The sequence below is a fragment of the Scyliorhinus canicula genome, chromosome 9 (assembly GCF_902713615.1).
Source record: "Scyliorhinus canicula chromosome 9, sScyCan1.1, whole genome shotgun sequence".
NCBI lineage: Eukaryota > Metazoa > Chordata > Chondrichthyes > Carcharhiniformes > Scyliorhinidae > Scyliorhinus > Scyliorhinus canicula.
In genome coordinates, this window is record NC_052154.1 from 131,392,481 (window position 1) to 131,417,699 (window position 25,219).

Below are 25,219 nucleotides of genomic sequence, written 5' to 3' on the forward strand. Positions count from 1 at the left end.
GAGATTGGTAAAGAGAAATGTAGCCCCCCTACAGACAGAAACAGGGGAATGCATAATAAGGGACAAAGAAATGGCTGAGAAACTGAATACATACTTTGGTTGTCTTCGCAAAAGAGGACACAAATCAGATACCAGAAATGCTGGAAAATGGAAGGTTTAGTTTGAGGGAAGAACTGAGGGAGATCAACATTAGTAGAGAAAGAATAGCCAGGGAGCCAAAATTCAGGGGAAAGTAGCCAAAGCGGGAGAGGGATAGACAGACCAGGGGGTGGGGCAACTAAACCTAAGAGGAAAGAAAGGCGAACCACGTCTCTCTTCCCCTCAACCCTCGCCTCTCTTCCCCTCCCCCCCCTCGCCTCTCTTCCCCTCCCCCCCTCGCCTCTCCTCCCCTCCCCCCCTCGCCTCTCCCCCCTCTCCCCCTCGCCTCACTTCCCCTCCCCCCTCACCTCACTTCCCCTCCCCCCTCGCCTCACTTCCCCTCCCCCCTCGCCTCACTTCCCCTCCCCCCTCGCCTCACTTCCCCTCCCCCCTCGCCTCACTTCCCCTCCCCCCTCGCCTCACTTCCCCTCCCCTCCCCTTCCCCTCGCCTCCCTTCCCCTCCCCCTCCCCCTCCCTTCCCCTCGCCTCCCTTCCCCTCCCCCTCCCTTCCCCCTCCCCTCGCCTCCCTTCCCCTCCCCCCTCGCCCCTCGCCTCCCTTCCCCTCCCCCCTCTTCACCTCCACCCTCGCCCCTCCCCCTTCCCCTCTTCCCCCCTCCTCCTCTTCCCCCCCTCCTCCTCCTCTTCCCCCCCTCCTCCTCCTCTTCCCCCCTCCTCCTCCTCTTCCCCCCTCCTCCTCCTCCTCCTCCTCCTCTTCCCCCCCTCCTCCTCCTCTTCCCCCCCTCCTCCTCCTCCTCTTCCCCCCCTCCTCCTCCCCTCCTCCTCCTCCTCTTCCCCCCCTCCTCCTCTTCCCCCCCTCCTCCTCCCCTCCTCCTCCTCCTCTTCCCCCCCTCCTCCTCTCCTCTTCCCCCCCCTCCTCCTCCTCCTCTTCCCCCTCCTCCTCCTCCTCTTCCCCCCCTCCCCTCCTCCTCCTCTTTCCCCCCCTCCTCCTCCTCCTCTTCCCCCCCTCCTCCTCCTCCTCTTCCCCCCTCCTCCTCCTCCTCTTCCCCCCCCCTCCTCCTCCTCCTCTTCCCCTCCTCCTCCGCTCCCTCCCCCTCGCCTCTTCTTCCCCACCCCCCCCTTCCCCTCCCCCTCTCTTCCCCTCCCCCTCACCTCCCTTCCCCTCGCCCTCTCTTCCCCTCGCCCCTCACCTCTCTTCTTCCCTCACCTCTCTTCCCCTCACCTCTCTTCCCCTCACCTCTCTTCCCCTCACCCCTCGCCCCTCTCCCCGCCCTCTCTTCCCCTCACCTCTCTTCCCCTCACCTCTCTTCCCTCAAACCCCTCGCCCCTCTTCCCCTCCCTCCTCCTCTTCCCTTCCCCCTCCCCCCCCCTCCTCTTCCCTTAACCCTCCCCCCTCCCCTTCCTCCCCCCTCCTCTTCCCCCCGCCATATCCCCTCCCCCTCCTATGTCCTCTCGTCCCCTCCACCCTCCTCTTCCCCTCCTCCCCCCCTCCTCTTCCCCTCCTCCCCCCCCTCCACTTCCCCTCCCCCCTCCCTCCTCCCCCTCCCCCCCATCCCTCCTCCCCCCTCCCCCCCCTCCCCCTCCCCTCTCCTCCCCCCTCCCCCTCCCCCCCCAACCCCCCGTCTTTCCCCCCCCAACCCCCCTCTTCTTCCCCCCCCCACCCCCCTCTTCCCCCCCCCAACCCCCCTCTTTCTCCCCCCCAACCCCCCCTCTTTCTCCCCCCCAACCCCCCCTCTTTCTCCCCCCCCCAACCCCCCTCTTCTCCCCCCCCAACCCCCCCTCTTCTTCTCCCCCCCCAACCCCCCCTCTTTCTCCCCCCCCAAACCCCCCTCTTTCTCCCCCCCGCTTTGCTCTCTCCCCCCCCCAACCCCCCCTCTTTCTCCCCCCCCCAACCCCCCCTCTTTCTCCCCCCCAACCCCCTCCTTTCTCCCCCCCCCAACCCCTCCTTTCTCCCCCCCCCACCAACCCCCCCCTTTCTCCCCCCCCAACCCCCCCCTTTCTCCCCCCCCCAACCCCCCTCTTTCTCCCCCCCTCTTTCTTTCTCCCCCCCCAACCCCCCCCTTTCTCCCCCCCCAACCCCCTCCTTTCTCCCCCCCCCAACCCCCCCTCTTTCTCCCCCCCCCCAACCCCCCCTCTTCTCCCCCCCCAACCCCCCCTCTTTCTCCCCCCCAACCCCCCCTCTTTCCCCCCCCAACCCCTTCTTTCCTCCCCCCCCCAACCCCCCCCTCTTTCTCCCCCCCCAACCCCCCTATTTCTCCCCCCCCACCCCCCTCTTTCTCCCCCCCAACCCCCCTCCTTTCTCCCCCCCAACCCCCCTCTTTCTCCCCCCCCCTCCTCCCCCCCCCCTTTCCTCCCCCCCACCACCCCTCTTTCTCCCCCCCAACCCCCCCTTTCCCCCCCCCAACCCCCCCCTTTTTTCCACCCCAACCCCCCTCTTCTTCCCCCCCACCCCCCTCTTTCTCCCCCCCCCCCCCACCCCCCTCTTCCTCCCCCCCCCCAACCCCCCTCTTTCTCCCCCCCCACACCCCTCTTTCTGCCCCCCCACCCCCCTCTTTCTCCCCCCCCCCAAACCCAACCCCCTCTTTCTCCCCCCCCCAACCCCCCTCTTCGCCCCCCCCCCAACCCCGCCCTCTTTCTCCCCCCCCCCAACCCCCCCTCTTCTTCCCCCCCCCCACCCCCCTCTTTCTCTCTCCCCCCCAACCCCCCCTCTTTCTCTCTCCTCCCAACCCCCCTCTTTCTCTGTTCCTCCCCCCAAACCCCCCTCTTATCCTCCCCCCCCAACCCCCCTCTTTCCTCCCCCCCCAGCCCCCCTCTTCTCCCCCCCTCTTTCTCCCCCCCCACCCCCTCTTTCTGCACCCCCAAACCCCCCTTTTCCCCCCCCAACCCCCCCTTTTTCCCCCCCAACCCCCTCTTTCTTCCCCCCCACCCCCTCTTTCTCCCCCCCCCCCCCCCCCTCTTTCCTCTCCCCCCCCCCCCCCCTCTTTCTTCTCCCCCCCCCCCCCCCTCTTTCTCCCCCCCCACCCCCCCTCTTTCTCCCCCCCACCCCCCCTCTTTCTTCCCCCCCCCCCCCTTTCTCCCCCCCCCCCCCCCTCTTTCTCCCCCCCCCATTCTCTCCCCCCCAACCCCCCCCTCTTTCTCTCTCCCCCCCACCCCCCTCTTTCTCCCCCCCCCAACCCCCCCTCTTTCTCCCCCCCCAACCCCCCTCTTTCTCCCCCCCTCTTTCTCCCCCCCTCTTTCTCCCCCCCACCCCCCTCTTTCTCCCCCCCAACCCCCCTCTTTCCCCCCCCCAACCCCCCCCTTTCCCCCCCCCAACCCCCCCTTTCTCCCCCCCCAACCCCCCTCCTTTCTCCCCCCCCAACCCCCCTCTTTCCTCTCCCCCCCAACCCCCTCTTTCCTCTCCCCCCCCAACCCCCCTCTTTCTCCCCCCCCAACCCCCCTCTTTCTCCCCCCCTTTCTCCCCCCCCAACCCCCCTCTTTCTCCCCCCCCAACCCCCCTCTTTCTCCCCCCCCCCTCTTTCTCCCCCCCCCAACCCCCCTCTTTCTCCCCCCCCACACCCCTCTTTCTCCCCACACCCCTCTTTCTCTCCCCCCCCCAACCCCCCTCTTTCCCCCCCCAACCCCCCTCTTTCCCCCCCCCCCCCCAACCCCCCTCTTTTTTCCCCCCCACCCCCCTCTTTTTTCCCCCCAACCCCCCTCTTTCTTCCCCCCAACCCCCCTTTTCCTCTCCCCCCCCAACCCCCTCTTTCTCCCCCCCAACCCCCCTCTTTCCTCTCCCCCCCCCCAACCCCCCTCTTTCTCCCCCCCCAACCCCCCTTTTCTTCCCCCCCAACCCCCCTCTTCTCCCCCCCCCACCCCCCTCTTTCTCCCCCCCCCCCACCCCCCCCCCCCCCCCTCTTCTTCCCCCCACCCCCCCTCTTTCTCCCCCCCCAACCCCCCTCTTTCCTCTCCCCCCCCCAACCCCCCTCTTTCTCCCCCCCTCTTTCTTCTCCCCCCCCAACCCCCCTCTTCTCCCCCCCAACCCCCTCTTTCTCCCCCCCCAACCCCCCTCTTTCTCCCCCACAACCCCCCTCTTTCCTCTCCCCCCCAACCCCCCTCTTTCCTCTCCCCCCCAACCCCCCTCTTTCCTCTCCCCCCCCAACCCCCCTCTTCTTTCTCCCCCCCAACCCCCCTCTTTCCCTCTCCCCCCCAACCCCCCTCTTTCTCCCCCCCCCCCAACCCCCCTCTTTCTCCCCACCCCAAACCCCCCTCTTTCCTCTCCCCCCCAACCCCCCTCTTTCTCCCCCCCCCAACCCCCCTCTTTCTCCCCCCCAACCCCCCCTCTTCTCCCCCCCAACCCCCCTCTTCTTTCTCCCCCCCAACCCCCCTCTTTCTCCCCCCCCAACACCCCCCTCTTTCCTCCCCCCCCCAACCCCCCTCTTTCCTCCCCCCCAACCCCCCTCTTTCTCTCCCCCCCCAACCCCCCTCTTTCCTCCCCCCACACCCCCCCTCTTTCCTCTCCCCCCCAACCCCCCTCTTTCCTCTCCCCCCCCACCCCCCTCTTTCTCTCCCCCCCCAACCCCCCTCTTTCTCCCCCCCAACCCCCCTCTTCTTCCTTCCCCCAACCCCCCTCTTTCCTCTCCCCCACCCCCCTCTTTCCTCCCTCTCCCCCCAACCCCCCTCTTTCCTCTCCCCCCCCACCCCCCTCTTTCCTCTCCCCCCCACCCCCCTCTTTCCTCTCCCCCCCCAACCCCCCTCTTTCTCCCCCCCCACCCCCCTCTTTTTTCCCCCCCACCCCCCTCTTTTTTCCCCCCCAACCCCCCTCTTCTTCCCCCCCCAACCCCCTCTTTTCTCTCCCCCCCCCCCCCCCTCTTTCTTCCCCCCCCCCCCCCTCTTTCTCCCCCCCCCCCCCCCCTCTTTCCTCTCCCCCCCCCCCCCCTCTTTCCTCTCCCCCCCCCCCCCCCCTCTTCTCCCCCCCCCCCCCCCTCTTTCTCCCCCCCCTTTCTCCCCCCCAACCCCCCTTTCTCCCCTCCCCCCCCACCTCCCTCTTTCTCCCCCCCTCTTCCCCCCCCAACCCCCCTCTTTCTCCCCCCCAACCCCCCTCTTTCTCTCTCCCCCCCAACCCCCCTCTTTCCTCTCCCCCCCCCCAACCCCCCTCTTTCCTCCCCCCCCTCTCCCCCCCCCAACCCCCCTCTTTCTCCCCCCCTTTCTCCCCCCCAACCCCCCCTCTTTCTCCCCCCCCCCTCCCTCTTTCTCCCCCCCTCTTCCCCCCCCAACCCCCCTCTTTCTCCCCCCCACCCCCCTCTTTCTCCCCCCCCAACCCCCCTCTTCTCCCCCCCCAACCCCCCTCTTTTCTCCCCCCCCAACCCCCCCCTTTCTCCCCCCCCCCACACCCCCCCTCTTCCCCCCCCCACCCCCCCTCTTTCCCCCCCCCCACCCCCCCCTCTTTCTCCCCCCCCCCCCACCCACACCCCCCTCTTTCTCCCCCCCCACCCCCCCTCTTTCTCCCCCCCACACCCCCCCCTCTTTCCCCCCCCCAACCCCCCCTCTTTCTCCCCCCCACACCCCCCCTTTTTCCTCCCCCCCACCCCCTCTTTCTCCCCCCCCCAACCCCCTCTTTCTCCCCCCAACCCCCCTTTCTCTCCCCCCCCTTTCTCCCCCCCCACCCCCCTCTTTCTCCCCCCCCCCCCCCTCTTTCTCCCCCCCTCTTTCTCCCCCCCCCACCCCCCTCTTTCCCCCCCCACCCCCCTCTTTCCCCCCCCCAAACCCCTCTTTCTTCCCCCCCAACCCCCCTCTTTCTCCCCCCCAACCCCCCTCTTTCTCCCCCCCCCAACCCCCCCCCTTTCTCCCCCCAACCCCCCTCTTTCTCCCCCCCACCCCCCCTCTTTCTCCCCCCCCCCCCCCCTCTTTCTCCCCCCCCCACACCCCCCCTCTTTCTCCCCCCCCACACCCCCCCTCTTTCTCCCCCCCCCCCCCCCCTCTTTCTCCCCCCCCCACACCCCCCTCTTTCTCCCCCCCCCACCCAACCCCCCTCTTTCTCCCCCCCCCCCAACCCCCCTCTGTCTCTCCTCCCCCCCCCCAACCCCCTCTTGCCCCACCCCCCAACCCCCTCTCCTTTCTCCCCCCCCACCCAACCCCCCTCTTTCTCCCACCCCCAACCCCCTCTTTCTCTCCCCCCCCACCCCCCACCCCCCTCTTTCTCTCCCCCCCCCCCACAACCCCCCGATTTCGCCCCCCGCCCCAACCCCCCTCTTTCCTCCCCCCCCTCTTTCTCCCCCCCCCAACCCCCCATCTTTCTCCCCCCCCATCTTTCTCCCCCCCCACCCCCATCTTTCTCCCCCCCACCCCCATCTTTCTCCCCCCCACCCCCATCTTTCTCCCCCCCCATCTTTCTCCCCCCCAACCCCCCCCTTTCTCCCCCCCCAAACCCCCCCCTTTCTCCCCCCCCCAACCCCCCTCTTTCTCCCCCCCCAACCCCCTCTTTCTCTCCCCCCCCCCAACCCCCCCTCTTTCTCTCCCCCCCCCCCAACCCCCCCTCTTTCTCTCCCCCCCCCCAACCCCCCCTCTTTCTCCCCCCCCAACCCCCCTCTTTCTCTCCCCCCCCCCACCCCCCCTCTTTCTCCCCCCCCCCAACCCCCCCTCTTCTCTCCCCCCCCCAACCCCCCCTCGTTCTTCTCCCCCCCCCAACCCCCCCTCTTTCCTCCCCCCCCAACCCCCCCTCTTTCCTCCCCCCCCCACCACCCCCCCTCTTTCCCCCCCACCCCCCCCAACCCCCCCTCTTTTCCCCCCCCACCCAACCCCCCTCCCCCAACCCCCCCTACCCCCCCCCAACCCCCCCTACCCCTCCCCCAACCCCCCCCAACCCCCCACCCCCCCCCCAACCCCCCCTACCCCTCCCCCAACCCCCCTACCCCCCCCCCAACCAACCCCCTACCCCTCCCCCAACCCCCCCTACCCCCCCCCCAACCCCCCCCTACCCCCTACCCCCCAACCCCCCCTACCCCCCCCCCCAACCCCCCCTACCCCCCCCCCTCCCCCCAACCCCCCCAACCCCCCCCCCCAACCCCCCTCCCCCACCCCCCCCCCCCCCCCAACCCCCCCTCCCCCCCACCCCCCCTCTCCCAACCCCCCCTCTTTCATTCCCCCCCAACCCCCCTCTTTCACCTCCCCCCACCCCCCCTCTCCCAACCCCCCCCTCTTTCTCCCCCCAACCCCCCTCTTTCCTCCCCCCCAACCCCCCTCTTTCCTCCCACCCTCCCCCCCCCCACAACCCCTCTTTCTCCCCCCCCACCCCCCTCTTTCGCTCCCCCCCCAACCCCCCTCTTTCTCCCCCCCCCACCCCCCCCTTTTCCCCCCCCCCCCCCCCCTCTTTCTCCCCCCCCAACCCCCCCCTTCTCCCCCCCCAACCCCCCCCTTTCCTCCCCCCCCAACCCCCCCCTTTCTCCCCCCCAACCCCCCCTCTTTCTCCCCCCCCAACCCCCCTCTTTCTCCCCCCCCCCCAACCCCCCTCTTTCTCCCCCCCCAACCCCCCCTCTTTCTCCCCCCCCCAACCCCCCCTCTTTCCCCCCCCCCAACCCCCCCTCTTTCCCCCCCCAACCCCCCTCTTTCTCCCCCCCACCCCCCCTCTTTCCCCCCCCAACCCCCCTCTTTCCTCCCCCCCAAACCCCCCTCTTTCCTCCCCCCCCCACCCCCCCTCTTTCCTCCCCCCCCCCAACCCCCCTCTTTCCTCCCCCCCCCAACCCCCCTCTTTCCTCCCCCCCCCAACCCCCCTCTTTCCTCCCCCCCCCAACCCCCTCTTTCCCCTCCCCCCCCAACCCCCCTCTTCCCCCCCCCAACCCCCCTCTTTCCCCCCCCCAACCCCCCTCTTTCCTCCCCCCCCCCACCCCCCTCTTTCCCCCAACCCCCCTCTCTTCCCCCCCCAACCCCCCTCTTTCCTCCCCCCCCAACCCCCCTCTTTCCTCCCCCCCCAACCCCCCCTCTCTTCCTCCCCCCCCAACCCCCCCCTTTCCCCCCCCCCAACCCCCTCTCTCCCCCCCACCCCCCCTCTTTCCTCCCCCCCCCAACCCCCCTCTTTCCTTCCCCCCCCCCCCTCTTTCCTCCCCCCCCCCACCCCCCTCTTTCCCCCCACCTCCCTCTTTCCCCCCCCCAACCCCTCTTCCCCCAACACCCTCTTTCCTCCCCCCCCAACCCCCCTCTTTCCTCCCCCCCCCAACCCCCCTCTTCCCCCAACCCCCCTCTTTCCTCCCCCCCCCCAACCCCCCTCTTCCCCCCAACCCCCTCTTTCCTCCCCCCCCAACCCCCCTCTTTCCCCCCCAACCCCCCCCTTTCCCCCCCCCAACCCCCCCCTTTCCTCCCCCCAACCCCCCCCTTTCCCCCCAACCCCCCTCTTCTTCCCCCCCCCAACCCCCCTCTTTTCCCCCCCCCCAACCCCCCTCTTTCCCCCCCCCCCCAACCCCCCACACACACACACACACAAACAGGTGCCTACTTGTGTTGTAAATTGTGCAGAGTTGCTGCTGCTGAGCTGATGCATAATACCTTACCAGTTACATTATTTGATTTTTAAAATTTATTATTACTTTTTTTCTGTTTTTTTGATATGTTTGTATGTGCCCATCTATATATCATATTCTGTGTACATAATGGCAAATATATTTTGTTCAAAACATTTATTTTAAAAAAACATTAGTTGAGAAAGGTGCTGGGAAAATTGATCACAGTAAGAAGTCTTACAACACCAGGTTAAAGTCCAACAGGTTTGTTTCAAACACGAGCTTTCGGAGCACGGCTCCTTCTTCAGGTTCACCTGAAGAAGGAGCCGTGCTCCGAAAGCTCGTGTTTGAAACAAACCTGTTGGACTTTAACCTGTTGTTGTAAGACTTCTTACTGTGCTCACCCCAGTCCAACGCCGGCATCTCCACATCAGGGAAAATTGATGTGATTGAAGGCGGGTAAATCTCTAGTGTTTGAGAATCTGCATCCCAGAGTGCTGAAGGAGGTGGCTCTGGAAATAGTGGACGTATTGGAGGTCATCTTCCGGGATTCTATAGACTCTGGAATTGTTCCTGCAGATTGGAGAGTAGCTCCGATATTCAAAAAGGGAGGTAGAGAGAAAGCAGGGAATTATAGACCTATAAGCCTGACATTGGTAGTGGGGAAAATGCTTGAATCCTTTATCAAGGACTTTATTGTAGAACATTTAGAAAGCAGTGGCAGGATCAGTGAAGAGTCAGCAAGGATTTATGAAGGGAAAATAATGCTTGACAAATCTGTTGGACTTCTTTGAAGACGTAACCAGTACAGTTGACAAGGGGAAGCCAGTCGATGTGACATAGTTGGACTTTCAGAAGGCGTTCCTGACAAAGTCCCGCATAAGAGATTATTGTGCAAAATTAAAGCGCATGGGATTGGGGGAAATATATTGGGGTGGATAGAAAACTGGTTGGCAGAGAGGAAACAAAGAGTAGGGATTAATGGGTCCTTTTCAAATTGGCAGGCAGTAACCAGTGGGGTACCAAAGGGATCGGTGCTGGGACCCCAGCTATTCACAATGTATATTAATGATTTGGTTGAGGGAACAAAATGTAACATCTCAAAAGTTTGAAGATGATACCAAGTTAGGTGGGAGGGTGAATTGTGACAAGGATGCAGGAATCCTAAAGCATTATCTGGACAGGTTGGGCGAGTGGCAAATCAATAGCAGGTGCAATATCGTTCGGATAAGTGTGAGGTTATTCACTTTGGAAGCAAAAACAGGAAGGCAGATGACTACCTGAATGGTTGTAAATTGGGAGACGGGAGTGTGCAGCGGGACCTGGGGTCCTTGTGTACCAGTCGCTGAAGGCAAGCATGCAGGTGCAGCAGACTGTAAAGAAGGCCAATGGTATGTTGGCCTTCATTGCGAGAGGCTTTGAGTATAGAAGCAGGGATGTGTTGCTGCAATTATACAGGGCCTTGGCAAGGCCACATCTGGAGTATTGTGCGCAGTTTTGGTCTCCTTCTCGGAGGAAGGATGTTCTTGCTCTCGAGGGAGTGCAGCAAAAGTTTACCAGGCTGATTCCAGGGCGGGAGTGTCACACGAGGAGAGATTGACTAGGTTCTCGTTGGAGTTCAGAAGAATGAGGGGGGAAATCTCATAGAAACTTAAAATTTTAACAGGCCTAGACCGGGTATCATAGAATTTACAGTGCAGAAGATGGTGATTCGGCCCATCAAGTCTGCACCGACTCTTGGAAAGAGCACCATACCCAATCCCACACCTCCACCCTATCCCCATAACCCAATAACCTCACCCAATACTAAGGGCAATTGTGGACACTAAGGGCAATTTAGCATGGCCAATCCACCTAACCTGCACATCTTTGGACTGTGGGAGGAAACCGGAGCACCCGGAGGAAACCTACGTACACACAGGGAGAACGTGCAGACTCCGCAGAGACAGTGACCCAGCCGGGAACCGAAACTGGGACCTTGGAGCTGTGAAGCAATTGTGCTAACCACTATGGTACCGTGCTGCCCTGTGCTGGGTAGATGCAGGGAAGATGTTACCAAAGGTGGGTGTGTCCAGAACACACCCACCAGTCACAGTCGGAGGATTATGGGTAAACCATTTCAGACAGAGATAAGGAGACATTTCTTCACACAAAGAGTGGTGATCCTGTGGAATTCCTTACCACAGGAAGTAGTTGATGCTAAAACTTTGAATGTATTCAAGAGGCGGCTAGATATAGCACTTAGGGAGAATGAGATCAAAGGCTATGAGGAGAAAGCAGGATTAGGCTACTGAGTTGGATAATCAGCCATGATCGTGATGAATGGCGGAGCAGGCTCCACGGGCCAAAAGGCCTTCTCCTGCTCCTATCTTCTATGTATTTATGTAGACTCACAATCGGTGATTTCTCTAAATTTTCTTTGTCATGAGCAGCCTGTATATTTCAATGTTTGATACCTTTACTGGGCAACTGCATAGGTATCTTAAATTAAGTGTTTTGGTGCAGTTATCAATTTTGAACAGTGCATCTGTTCCCTTTACTGTAATTTGATAAAAATTACTGGTCTCTCAGCTGCATTGCCTTCACTCGACAAACCTGTTGAGCATAAATGATTAAATTAAAACAGTACCAAGGTCTTTTATTTTAAAAAAGGTAAGAAACCAACCTGCAATGACCATTGATGCCTCAGCCTCCATATTTTCCTGTTTCCAGGGCCCTTTGTTAAATTCTTTCTCTCGCAAAGATACTTCATAGGTCTTTACATGACGTCCCTGGGGATCCTAAGAGTATAGAAAGTTTGAAAAGGAATCTTAGGGATTTCCGGTGACATCATGTAAGAGCACGTAAAATGGCTCCCAGCAGGGTCTTTGTTTTTGATCCCTTTTATCCGTTTTTTTCAGGGAATTTTGATGTCAAAACACCAGTTGTTCTGGTGTAGTCTCGCACGATGGAAGCAAACATTGGAAATGTCAACAAAGAAGCCCAGTGTGAAGAAGGGTCAGGAGGGTAGCGCTTCAAAAGAATTTAAAGGAGAGAGATGACTGCCAGCCCATTACATTGCATTGGCGGCAGAACTGGAAGAATTTAGCAAACAGGTGGATCGGCAGTTCGAGCAGCATGGCAAAACGATAAAGGACTCATTTAAAGCCATTGTTGAGACGGCTTTGAGCCCGATTCACGAACAGCTTGTAAAAACCTCGAATGTGGTGAAAGCGCAAGGTGAGACATTGAACGGTGTGGAGGAGGCCTTGCATGAGGATTGGTTTGTCTCACTGAAAACAGAATTGCTGCTTGTGGCAGATAGCAACAAAGGCCCAAGGTTAAAAGTGGAAGAGCTAGGGCGGCACGATGGCGCAGTTAGTACAGCTGCCTCACGGCGCCGAAGATCCAGGTTCGATCCCGGCCCAGGGTCACTGTCCATGTGGAGTTTGCACATTCTTCCAGACTCTGTATGGGTCTCATGCCCATAACCCAAAAGATGTGCAGGGTTGGTGGATTGGTCAAATTGAATTGCCCCTTAACTGGAATTGTTTTTATTTATTTATTTTTTATTATAAAGTGGAGGATCTTGAGAACAGGTCAAGACGGTTGAACCTCAGGCTGGTGGGGCTGCCAGAAGGAGTGCAGGGCTCAAAGTGACTGAGTATTTTTCGGCCATGTTCCTCGGCTGGTGGGAGGGGGTGAGTTGTTCTCCCCTCCACAGTTGGATAGAGCTCATTGGGCGCTCAGTCAGAAGCGACCCCAGGTGGTGATTATCGCTTTCACTGCTATCAAAGGAAGGAGGGTCTTGGAGTGGTTGAAAAAGGTCCAGAAAATTGACTGGCATACGGTGCGGATATATCAGGACATTGGGACGGAGTTGGCGAAAAGATGTGCGGCTTCAGCATGGCAACGGCAGTGTTTTATAGCAAGAGTTTTATAGTAAAATGTGCGGTTTTGTGTGGTGTAACTGGCGCGATTGTGGGTCACAATAGGCTCAAAAGATTTCAACACGCAGGAGATGGCGGAGGCCTTCAACAAGGAGATGAAGCTTGGGCCAGTCTGAGGAAGACTGTGTGTCTGCCAAGGGGGTGTTTGTGCAGTGTATTTATGCCTCTTTGTTGTTTTTGTTCTGTTGGGGTTTGAGGAAGATTGCTAGGTAAATATTTCTATATGTATACAAAGAGAGAAAAATCGAGTTCGGCTGGCGGTCAACAGCACCACCCAAAGCTGCAGACTGGCTGTCCGACCTCTCAGAATCTCTCCAAATGGAGAAAATCAAACTTGCCATCTGAGGGTCAGAGAACGGCTGCCACAGAACATGGGAGCCATTCACCTAATTGTTCCGGGACCTGTTTGTGGCCAAAGAACAAGCAGAAGAATAGCCAGGTAGCCAAGAATCAGCGGAAAGTAAGCAGCCAAGGCGTGAGTGGGGCATGACAGCTAAACCTAAGAGGTGAATTTTCAATCAGCTTTAAACAACAGTTCTACTTGCAACTGGAGCTTGTTAATTAGTTAATTGGATTAGGCCAGTGTTCAGAGGCTCGAGTCACAGTATAAATCTGAGCTAGTTACAGTGCAGGCTTTGTTTGCACTGAGTGCTGAATTTGGGTGCATTTGAGTGCTATAGTGAGAGTTTGGTGACTGAGGGAGTTAGGTGAAGAGGGAGCAAGGTGCTCCTTTCATTTCATTTCTTACATTTCCTCAGCGCGTGAAGAGAGCCGGGAGTTTACAGAGAGTACAGCTGACTGGGAGCAGAGTCGGAGGGCGGAGTTCCAGTTGGTCCACAGTGCAGCTGTATTCTGTAAGGTAAGAGGGGATGGAGGCTAGGGCAGTTGCATGCTCCTCTTGTAGGATGTGGGTGATGAGGGATACCACCGGTGTCCCCGCTGACTATACCTGTGGGAATTGCGCCCAACTCCAGCACCTCAGAGACCGTGTTAGGGAACTGGAGCTGGATGAACTTCGAATCCGGGAGGCAGAGGGGGTAATAGACAAGAGTTACAGGGAGGTAGCCACATCCAAGGTACAGGACAAGAGTAGCTGGGTTACAGTCAGGGGAAAGAAAACGAACAGGCAGATAGTGCAGGGATCCCTCGTGGCCATTCCCCTTCAAAACAAGTATATCGTTTTGGATGCTGTTGGGGGGATAACCTACCGGGGGAAGGCCCTAGCAGCCAGGTGTCAGGCAATGAGTCTGGCTCTGGGGCTCAGACTCCCGGAAGGTACGTTGCCTCCTGGGTGCCAGGGATGTCTCAGATCGTGTCTTCAGGATCGTTAAGGGGGAGGGGGAGCAACCAGAAGTCGTGGTGCACATTGGTACCAACAACGTAGGTAGGATAAGGAGTGTGGATATAATAAACGAGTTTCGGGAGTTAGGCTGGAAGTTAAAAGCCAGAACAGACCCGCGGGGACAAGACAAGGATGCCCCCTCTCACCATTGCTGTTTCCGTTGGCCATAGAACCGTTGGCAATTGCTCGGAGAGCAGTAAGGGGATGGAAGGGATTATGGAAATCCGAGGGGAATTTCGTGCTACAAGTTGAACATGGCAAAAAGCGAGATGTTTGTGGTGCAGGCGAGGGGTCAGGAGAATAGGCTGAGGGAGCTACCGTTTAGGCTGGTTGGGGAAAGTTTTAGGTATTTAAGGATACAAGTGGCGCTTGACTGGGGCAAGATGCATAAGTTGAACCTGTCTAAGCTGGTGGAGCAAATGAGGAGCGCGTTTCGGAGGTGGGATGCGCTCCCGCTGTCACTGGCGGGGAGAGTACAGACGGTGAAGATGACGATCCTCCCGAGATTCCTGTTTATTTCTTAGTGTCTCCATATTTTCATTCCGCGGTCCTTCTTTAAAAGAATCAATAAAATCATCCAGGGATTTGTTTGGGCGGGGAAGTCCCCGCGGGTAAAGAGGGGGATGCTGGAACAGAACCGTAGCGAGGGGGGACTGGCGTTGCAACTACTACTGGGTAGCTAACATAGTCATGATAAGGAAATGGATGGTGGGTACGGGGTCGGTTTGGGAGCGGGTGGAGGCGGCTTCATGCAGGGGCACCACCTTGGCAGCCCTGGTCACGGCTCCTCTGCCGCTCCCACCGGCCAGGTATTCCACCAGCCCTATAGTGGTGGCAGCTTTGCGGATTTGGGGCCAATGGAGGAAGCATGCGGGGGAAGTGGGAGTGTCAGTCTGGTCCCCAATATGTGACAACCACCGATTTGTCCCGGGGAAGATGGACGGCGGGTTTCGAGCGTGGCGGGAAGGATGGGCGACTTGTTCCTGGAAGGGAGCTTCGCAAACATGAGGGTGCTGGTGGAGAAGTTCGGGCTGGCGAGGGGAATGACTTTCGGTGCTTACAGGTGCGGGATTTCGTATGTAGACAGGTCCCGTCCTTTCCACGCCTTCCACCAAGGGGGATCCAGGACAGGATAGTTTCCAGGGGTGAGGTAGGAGAGGGGAGAGTCTCGGATATTTATAAGGCGCTTATGGGAGCGGAGGACACGGGGACTGAGGAACTGAAACTCAAGTGGGACGAGGAGCTTGGTGGGGAGTTGGAGGGAGGCGTATGGGCAGACGCTCTGAGGAGGGTAAATGCAACCGCAACATGTGCCAGGCTCAGCCTGATTCAGTTCAAGGTAGTTCACCAGGCCCACATGACGGTGGTCCGGATGAGCAAATTCTTTGGGCTGGAGGACAAGTGTGCTAGATATGGGGGAAGACCAGCGAACCATGTCCACATATTCTGGGCGTGTCCAAAACTCAGGGGATACTGGCAGGGATTTGCGGACGTCATATCCCGGGTACTGAAAACAAGGTTGGCGATGAGTCCAGAGGTGGCGATTTTTGGGGTGTCGGAGGACCCGGGCGTCCAGGAGGGGATAGAGGCCGGGGATAGAGGCCGATGTTGAGGCCTTTGCTTCCCTGGTAGCCCGGCGACGAATACTGTTGGCCTGGAGGGACTCAAAGCCCCCAAAGACCAAAGAATAGCTGTCGGACATGGCAAGCTTTCTCTGCTTGGAAAAAATCAAGTTCGCCTTACGAGGATCACTATCGGGGTTCGCCCGGAGGTGGCAACCATTCATTGACTTCTTCGCGGGGAACTAATCGTCGGGGGTGAGGGTAGAATAGTGTAGAGTGGGTGGGTGGGAGGGGGGAATATGCGGGTCTATTTACGAGAGAGGAACTGTTATTTGCACTATGTTTTTGTAATTGGTATTTGCACACTAATGTATATTGTTACTGTTTACAAAGCCAAAAAATACTTCAATAAAATTGTCTTTTAATAAAAAAGCCAGGACAGAGTTGTCATCTCCGGTTGTTGCCGGTGCCACGTGATAGCGAGGCTAGGAACAGGGAGAGAGTGTACTTGAACACGTGGCTGCAGGAATGGTGTAGGAGGGATGGCTTCAGGTATTTGGATAATTGGAGCGCATTCTGGGGAAGGTGGGACCTGTACAAGCAGGATGGGTTGCATCCAAACCAGAAGGGCACCAATATCCTGGGAGGGAGGTTTTCTAGTACTCTTCGAGAAGGTTTAAACTAATTTGGCAGGGGAATGGGAACCGGACTTTTAGTCCAGCAACTAAGGTAGCCGATGTTCAGGACGTCAAAGCGTGTAGTGAGGCAGTGGGGAAGGAAACACTGACAAAGGAGAGTACGAGCAGGCACGGAGATGGGTTGAAGTGTGTATACTTCAACCCAAGAAGCATCAGGAATAAGGTGGGTGAACTTAAGGCATGGATTGGTACTTGGGACTTCAATTTGGTGGCCATCACGGAAACTTGGATAGAAGAGGGGCAGAAATGGTTGTTGGAGGTTTCTGGTTATAGATGTTTCAATAAGATTAGAGAGGGTGGTAAAAGAGGTGTGGGTGTTGCATTATTAATTAGAGATAGTATAACAGCTGCAGAAAGGCAGTTCGAGGAGGATCTGCCGACTGAGGTAGTATGGGTTGAAGTCAGAAATAGGAAAGGAGCAGTCACCTTGTTAGGAGTTTTCTATAGGCCCCCCAATAGCAGCAAAGATGTGGAGGAACAGATTGGGAAACAGATTTTGGAAAGGTGCAGAAGTCACTGGGTAGTAGTCATGGGTGACTTCAACTTCCCAAATATCGAGTGGAAACTCTTTAGATCAAATAGTTTGGATGGGGTGGTGTTTGTGCAGTGTGTCCAGGAAGCTTTTCTAACACAGTATGTAGTTGTCCGACCAGAGGGGAGGCCATATTGGATTTGGTACTTGGTAATGAACCATGGCAAGTGATAGATTTGTTAGTGGGAGAGCATTTTGGAGATAGTGACCACAATTCTGTGACTTTCACTTTAGTAATGGAGAGGGATAGGTGCATGCAACAGGGCAAGGTTTACAATTGGAGGAAGGGTAAATACAATGCTGTCAGGCAAGAACTGAAATACATACGTTGGGAACATAGGCTGTCAGGGAAGGATACAATTGAAATGTGGAACTTGTTCAAGGAACAGATACTACGTGTCCTTGATATGCATGTCTCTGTCAGGCAGGGAAGAGATGGTCGAATGAGGGAACCATGGTTGACAAGAGAGGTTGAATGTCTTGGTAAGAGGAAGGAGGATACTTATGTAAGGCTGAGGAAACAAGGTTCAGACAGGGTGCTTGAGGGATACAAGATAGCCAGAAGGGAACTCAAGAAAGGGATTAGGAGAGCTAAGAGAGGGCATGAAAAATCTTTGGCAGGTAGAATCAAGGAAAACCCCCAAGGCCTTTTACACATATGTGAGAAATATGAGAATGACTAGAGCGAGGGTGGGTCTGATCAAGGACAGTAGCAGGAGATTGTGTATTGAGTCAGAAGAGATAGGAGAGGTCTTGAACGAGTACTTTTCTTCAGTATTTACAAATGAGAGGGGCCATATTGTTGGAGAGGACAGTGTGAAACAGACTGGTAAGCTCGAGGAGATACTTGTTAGGAAGGAAGATGTGTTGGCCATTTTGAAAAACTTGAGGATAGACAAGTCCCCCGGGCCTGACGGGATATATCCAAGGATTCTATGGGAAGCAAGAGATGAAATTGCAGAGCCGTTGGCAATGATCTTTTCGTCCTCATTGTCAACAGGGGTGGTACCAGTGGATTGGCGAGTGGTGAAGTTGTGCCCTTGTTCAAAAAAGGGAATAGGGATAATCCTAGGAATTGCAGGCCAGTTAGTCTCACTTCGGTGGTAGGCAAAGTACATAGAACATAGAACAGTACAGCACAGAAGAGGCCCTTCGGCCCTCGATGTTGTGCCGAGCAATGATCACCCTACCCACGTATCCACCCTATACTCGTAACCCAACAACCCCCCCCCCGCCTTAACCTTACTTTTTAGGACATTACGGGCAATTTTGTATGGCCAATCCACCTAACCCGCACATCTTTGGACTGTGAGAGGAAACCGGAGCACCCGGAGGAAACCCACGCACACACGGGGAGGACGTGCAGACTCCGGAGGACGTGCAGACTCCGCACAGACAGTGACCCAGCCGGGAATCGAACCTGGGACCCTGGAGCTGGGAAGCATTTATGCTAACCACCATGCTACCGTGCTGCCCCAAGTAATGGAAAGGGTACTGAGGGATAGGATTTCTGAGCATCTGGAAAGACACTGCTTGATTAGGGATAGTCAACACGATCTGTGAGGGGTAGATCTTGCCTCAAGTCATATTGAATTCTTTGAGGAGGTGACCAAGCACGTTGATGAAGGTAAAGCAGTGGATGTGGTGTACATGGATTTTAGTAAGGCATTTGATAAGGTTCCCCATGGTAGGCTTATGCAGAAGGTAAAGAGGCATGGGATAGTGGGGAATTTGGCCAGTTGGATAGCGAACTGGCTAACCAATAGAAGTCAGAGAGTGGTGGTGGATGGTAAATATTCAGCCTGGAGCCCAGTTACCAGTGGCATACTGCAGGGGTCAGTTCTGGGTCCTCTGCTGTTTGTGATTTTCAAGAATGACTTGGATGAGGGAGTTGAACGGTGGGTCAGGAAATTTGCAGACGATACGAAGATTGGTGGAGTTGTGGATAGTGAGGAGGGCTGTTGTCGGCTGCAAAGAGACATAGATAGGATGCAGAGCCGGGCTGAAAAGTGGCAGATGGAGTTTAACCCTGACAAGTGTGAGGTTGTCCATTTTGGAAGGACAAATCTGAATGCGGAATACAGGGTTAACGGTAGGGTTCTTGGCAATGTGGAGGAGCAGAGAGGTCTTGGGGTCTATGTTCATAGATCTTTGAAAGTTGCCACTCAAGTGGATAGAGCTGTGAAGAAGGCCTATGGTGTGCTAGCATTCATTAGCAGAGGGATTGAATTTAAGAACCGTGAGGTGATGATGCAGCTGTATGAAACCTTGGTAAGGCCACATTTGGAGTAGTGTGTGCAGTTCTGGTCACCTCATTTTAGGAAGGATGTGGAAGCTTTGGAAAAGGTGCAAAGGAGATTTACCAAGATGGTGCCTGGAATGGAGAGTAGGTCTTACGAGGAAAGGCTGAGGGTGCTCGGCCTTTTCCCATTAGAACGGAGAAGGATGAGGGGCGACTTGATAGAGGTTTATAAGATGATCAGGGGAATAGATAGAGTAGACAGTCGAGACTTTTTCCCCGGGTGGAACAAACCATTAAACCAGGGGTTGGTTTAGCTCACTCAGCTAAATCGCTGGCTTTTAAAGCAGACCAAGCAGGCCAGCAGCACGGTTCGGTTCCCGTACCAGCCTCCCCGGACAGGCGCCGGAATGTGGCGACTAGGGGCTTTTCACAGTAACTTCATTGAAGCCTACTCGTGACAATAAGCGATTTTCATTTCATTACAAGGGGACATACATTTAAGGTGAATGGTGGAAGATATAGGGGGGATGTCAGAGGTAGGTTCTTTACCCAGTGTAGTGGGGGCGTTGAATGCACTGCCTGTGGAAGTAGTGGAGTCGGAAACATTAGAGACCTTCAAGCGGCTATTGGATAAGTACATGGATTACGGTAAAATGATGGGGTGTAGATTAATTTGTTCTTAATCTAGGACAAAAGTTCGGCACAACATCGTGGGCCGAATGGCCTGTTCTGTGCTGTATTTTTCTATGTTCTGTGTTCTATGCTCTAAGAGAAAAGAAAGGCGAACCACAGGAGAAGGGGAGGGGGGTAAAGAGGGAGGAGACAGGGAACAATAGAGGTGAACCAGAGGGGGGGGGGGGGGGGTGCAAGGGAAGGGGGTGCAAGGGAAGGATAGCCGGAAGGAGGGCCTGGTAAACAATAACAAATTTGGCATCTACAGGAACACATATATATATATACCTATATTTTATTCTGTGTACATAACGGCAAATATACTTTGTTCAAAAACCCAATAACAAACATTTATTAAAAAAAGAAAAAAGATTGATAAAAACTAATGTAGGCCCCTTACAGTCAGAAACAGGGAAATTCATGACAAGGAACAAAGAAATGGCTAAAGAACTAAATTTGTACTTAGCTTGGCTTCACATTCAAAGGAAGACATGAATAATCTACCAGAAGTTCGGAGAAATACAAGTTTTAGTGAGGAGCTGAAGGAAATTAGTATGAGTGAAGAAATGGTTTTGGGGAAATAATGGGATTGAAGACAAACAAATCTCCACAGTCTGATAATCTTCATCCCAGTGTACTTCAGGAAATGGTCCAAGAAATAGCAGATTCATTGGTGGTCGTTTTCCAAAATTCTTTGGACTCTGGAATGGTTCCTACAGATTGGAGGGTAGTGGATGTAACCTCGCTATTCAAAAAGGGGGGTACAGAAAAAATGGGAACTATAGACCAATGAACGCAACGTCAGTAGTAGGGAAGCTGCTGGAATCAATCATCAAGGATTTCATAGCACAGCATTTGGAAAGCAGTGGTGTAATCAGACAAAGTCAGCACAGATTTATAAAAGGAAAATCATGTGAAGAAATCTGCTAGAATTCTTTGACGGTATAACTAGTAAAGTTGACCAGGCTTTCGACAAGGTTTTGCACTGCAGATTAATATGTAACGTTAAAGCTCATGAAATTATGGGAAGCATCTTGAAATGGATAGAAAGCAGTTTAGCAGACAAGAAGCAAAAAATTGGAATAAATAGTTATTTTTCCGATTGGCAGGCAGTGAGTAGTGTAGTACCACAGGCATCTGTGCTAGGACCCAACTGTTCACATTATATATTAATGATTTGGACGAGGGAACTAAATGTATTATCTCAAAATTGCAGATGATATAAAGTTGGGTGGGAAGGTGAGCAGTGAGAAGGATGCAGAGATACTTCAGTGGGTTTTGGCCAGGCTGAGTGAGTGGGCACATGCATGGCAGATGCAACATAATGTGGATAAATGTGAGGTTGTCCACTTTGGTAGCAAAAATAGAAAGGCAGATTATTTGAATGGGTGTAAATTGAGAGGTGAATGCTCGGCATCAGTCGCTGAAAGTAAGCGCATAGGTATAGCAGGCAGTAAAGAAGGCAAAAGGTATGTGGCCTACATAGCGAGAAGATTGGAGTATAGGACTAGAGAGGTTTTACTGCAATTGTATAGTGCATTGGTAAGGCCACACCTGGAGTATTGTGTGCAGTTTTGGTGCCCTTATCCGAGGAAGGATGTTCTTGCTATGAAGGGAGTACGAAGGTTGACCAGGCTGATTCCTGGGATAGCAAGACTATCATATCATATACATGGGGCTGGTTTAGCACAGGGCTAAATAGCTGGCTTGCAATGCAGAACAATGCCAGCAGCGCGGGTTCAATTCCCGTACCGGTCTCCCCTAACAGGCGCCGGAATGTGGAGCCTCGGGTCTTTTCACAGTAACTTCATTGAAGTCTACTTGTGACAATAAGCGATTATTATTATTAAATCAGGAGAGACTAAGCACGTTAGGATTATATTCATTGGAGTTTCGAAGAGTGAGAGGGGATCTCATTGATACTTACAAAATTCTAATAGGATTAGACAGGGTACATTCAGAAAGAATGTTCCTGACGATGGGGGGAGTCCAATACTAGGGATCATAGTTTGAGGATATGGGGTAAAACTTTTGGACTGAAGCGAGGAGAAATTTCTTTTTTTTAAAAATAAATTTAGAGTACCCAATTATTTTTTCCAATTAAGGGGCAATTTAGCGTGGCCAATCCACCTATCCTGCACATTTTTGGATTGTGGGGGTGAAACCCACACAGACATGGGGAGAATGTGCAAACTCCTCACGGACAGTGACCCAGAGCCGGGATTCGAACCCGGGTCCTCAGCGCCGTAGGCAGCAATGCTAACCACTGCGCCATCGTGCTGCCCTTGAAGAAATTTCTTAACCTAAGGAATGGTGAATCTGTGGAATTCACTACCACAGAAAGTAGTTGAGGACAAAATGCTGTGTAATTTCAAGGAGGAATTAGATATACCTCTTGGCTCCCCGTGTTTGCATGGGTTTCACCCCCACAACACAAAGATGTGCAGTGTAGGTGGATTGGCCACGCTAAATTAGCCCTTAATTTGGTACTCTAAATGTATTTTTTTTTTTAAAGATACACCTCTTGGGGCTAGTGGGACCAAGGGATATGGGGGAAGGCTGGATCAGGGTATTGAACGTGATGATCAGCCATGATCATAAAGACTCATGGAGCAGTCTCGAAGGGCCCAATGGCTTCTTCCTGGCTCAAAGGGCTGAATGGCCTCCTCCTGAAAGAGAGGAATAGAGTTGAGCACAGGATACGCTGATGACCTTTGTTGTAAGGGATCCTGGGACGGTGACGGGAGATATTAGACAGTTTCAATTCATTTCCAGATTATAAATTGAATTTTGGGAAGAGACTAGCTTTCGCTATCTGGGGCTTCAGGTGGCAAGCTGAACTTTAATAATTTGGCGAGTAGGGAGAGGGCAGATTTGCAGAGATGGGACAGCTTTACACTAACTCTGATGGGCTGGGTGTAGGTAATTATGGTGAATATCTTGCCAAGATTCGTGTTTCAGTGCCTTCTGGTCTTTCTGCCTTAAGCGTTTTTTCAAGAGTCTGGTGGTGCTCATGACAGGATGTATATGGGCAGGGCAGCCACCTTGGATTTCGGAGGGTTTTTAAAAAATAAATTTAGAGTACCCTATTCTTTTTTTTTCCCACAATTAAGGCGCAATTTTAGCATGGCAAATTCACTTACCCTGCACAACGTTTTAGGTTGTGGGGATAAGACCCACGCAGTCACAGGGAGAATGTACAAACTCCCGGGGCCAGGACTGAACCCGGGTCCTCAGCTCTGTGAGGCAGCATGGAGGGTGGTTTTGCAGAGGGAGAGACAGGCGGGGCTGCTGGAGCTGCCAAACCTATTGCTTTAGCATTGGTCGACCAATGTAGAGAAGGTGCTGGATGGACACTCCCATCTGCAGTCATGGTCATCCAAGGAGTCGTGCCTGGAGGTGCTGGTGACAGCTATGCTGCTGTTCACTCCAGCTAAGTATTTGTCGAATCCGGTGCTCATCTCTACACTCCAGACACAGCGACAGATTCGTCAGCATTTCAATTTTTTTTTGGGGGGCGGTCCTCTATCTGTTGGAACCATTTGTATCAGCAGAGGGAAACTGATGCCAAATTGGAGGTAACAGTAAGAGGCTGGAGCACTTATTTTTGGAGGGTCGGTTTTCTGATTGGGAGGAGCCGAGGGATATGGTAGGCCTCGGTGGGATGGAAATGTTCAGGTATGTGATTGGATCCGGCGAGTGTTCTCGGCATTCCCAGTGACACCGCAGTCTTCTTTGCTGGAGAGAATTGTTATGTGCGGGGTCGGAAGAGGGCAGCACGTCTGGGATACATGGGACGGATCATGGGGGAAAAGCAGATATCGGTGGAGGAGTAAAAGGCTAGGTAGGAAGAGGAGCTGTGCTCCATTTTGGGGAAGGTATGGAGCGAGTCTCTCCATAGGATGAATGGTACATCATTCTGTGCAAGGTCAAGTCTGATACAACTTAGGTGTTCAGAGCGCATCTCACCAAGGCCAGAATGAGTCACTTTTTTGAGGGGGTTGAAGGTAGGTGTGAGCGATGCTCAAGGGGGCCTGCGAACCATAAGCATGTTCTGGTCCTGCCCAAAGTTGGTGGGTTTTTGGAGGCCTTTTTTTTTTAAGCACCATATCAGCAATTGTAAATGCGATTATGAGTCCAGCCCACTAGAAGTGCTATTTGGGGTGTCAGACCAGCCAGAATAGAGGACGGGGGGGTTGATGGTGGACGCTTTGGTTTTCATTGCTGGCTCGGCAACGGATCCTGTTGAGTTGGCTCGGCGACGGATCCTGTTGAGTTGGAGGCAGGCTGCACCTCCCAGTGCTGCAGCATGGCTGGGTGATTTAATGGGAGTTTTTGTATCTCGAGAAGGTTAAGTTCACGGTGAAGGGAGCAATTGATAGGTTCTATTGGAGATGGCATCCGTTTATATTGCATTTTAAGGATCTAGTTCATTGTTAGGTGTTAGTGGGGGTGGGGGTTCGGTTTTTGGTCAGTTGGGGTTTGTTGAGGGTGTTGATACATGATTTGTTGTTTTGATTTATATTTTATATAAAATGTTAAAAACATAATAAAAATATTTTCAAACAAAAGCATTTGATAAGAATGGAGCGATCTTACTGCGGCCCTGGAGAAATTTGGACTGAGTCCTGGGTGCGACTGTTATACAAAGTCCTAGGTCTCCCCTTTTGTTTGCATTGGCGATCGAGCCATTGGCTATCGCTTTGTGGGCCTCGGATAAATGAAGAGGAACAGTGAGGGTCAGAGTACAACACTGTATGTATACAACCTTCTGCTTTATGCAGTGGATCAGGGGCCAGTTGTGTGGGATATCATGAGTATATTCAAAAGGTCCGGCTCCTTTTCGGGGTATAAACTAAACGTTGGGAAGAGCGATTATTTTGTGGTTAACCCTTCGGTGGAAGGAGCAGAGTTGAAGTCACCCAGGCTGGGACTAGTTTCCGATATCTGGGGTACCAGGCGGCTTGGGTTTGGGCACGGCTTCGCAAATTGAATTGCACTAGCCCAATGGGTAGGGTCAAGGCAAATCTACAAAGGTGGGACAGCCTTCCATTGTCGTTGTGAGGCAAGGTTCAATCCATTAAGATGAAGACCTTGCTGCAATGTGTTTCTATTTCAATGCCTCCCGGGGGGAATTAGGCCACCCGGCCCATCGAGTCTGCTCCGCCATTCAATCATGGCTGATATTTTCTCATCCCCATTTTCCTACCTTCACCCCATAAACCCCTGATCCCCTTATTAATCAAGAACCTATCCATCTCTGTTTTAAATACACTCAGTGATTTGACCACCACAGCCTTCTGCGGTAAAGAGTTCCACAGATTCACCACCTTCTGGCTGAAGAAATTCCTCCTCATCTCAAAGGATCGTCCCTTTAGTCTGAGATGGTGTAATAATATGATAATTATAATATAATAATCGCCTATTGCCACAAGTAGGTTTCAATGAAGCCTAGTCGCCATATTCCGGCGCCTGTTCGGGGAGCCAGTACGGGAATTGAACCCGCGCTGCTGGCCTTGTTCAGCATTACAAGCCAGCTCTTTAGCCCACTGTGCTAAACCAGCCCCATGTGTCCTCTGGTTCTAGTTTTTCCCTCCAAGTGCACTCTATCCAGGCCTCGTTCCTCCATAGGGGCAGATGGAGCTGAGGTTGTAAAAAAAGGATCCAGCTTGGAGGCG

At 55.0% G+C, this 25,219-nt stretch overlaps 1 protein-coding gene across 1 annotated transcript in view; it reads right to left on the minus strand.

Moving 5' to 3' along the window:
• ddb1 (damage-specific DNA binding protein 1) overlaps positions 1 to 25,219 on the minus strand; it is a 181,695-nt gene that overhangs the window by 134,066 nt on the left and 22,410 nt on the right. The window contains exon 5 of the mRNA XM_038807595.1: positions 11,230 to 11,344. Within this exon, the coding sequence (XP_038663523.1) occupies positions 11,230 to 11,344 (115 nt within the window). The remainder of the gene's footprint in view (positions 1 to 11,229; positions 11,345 to 25,219) is intronic.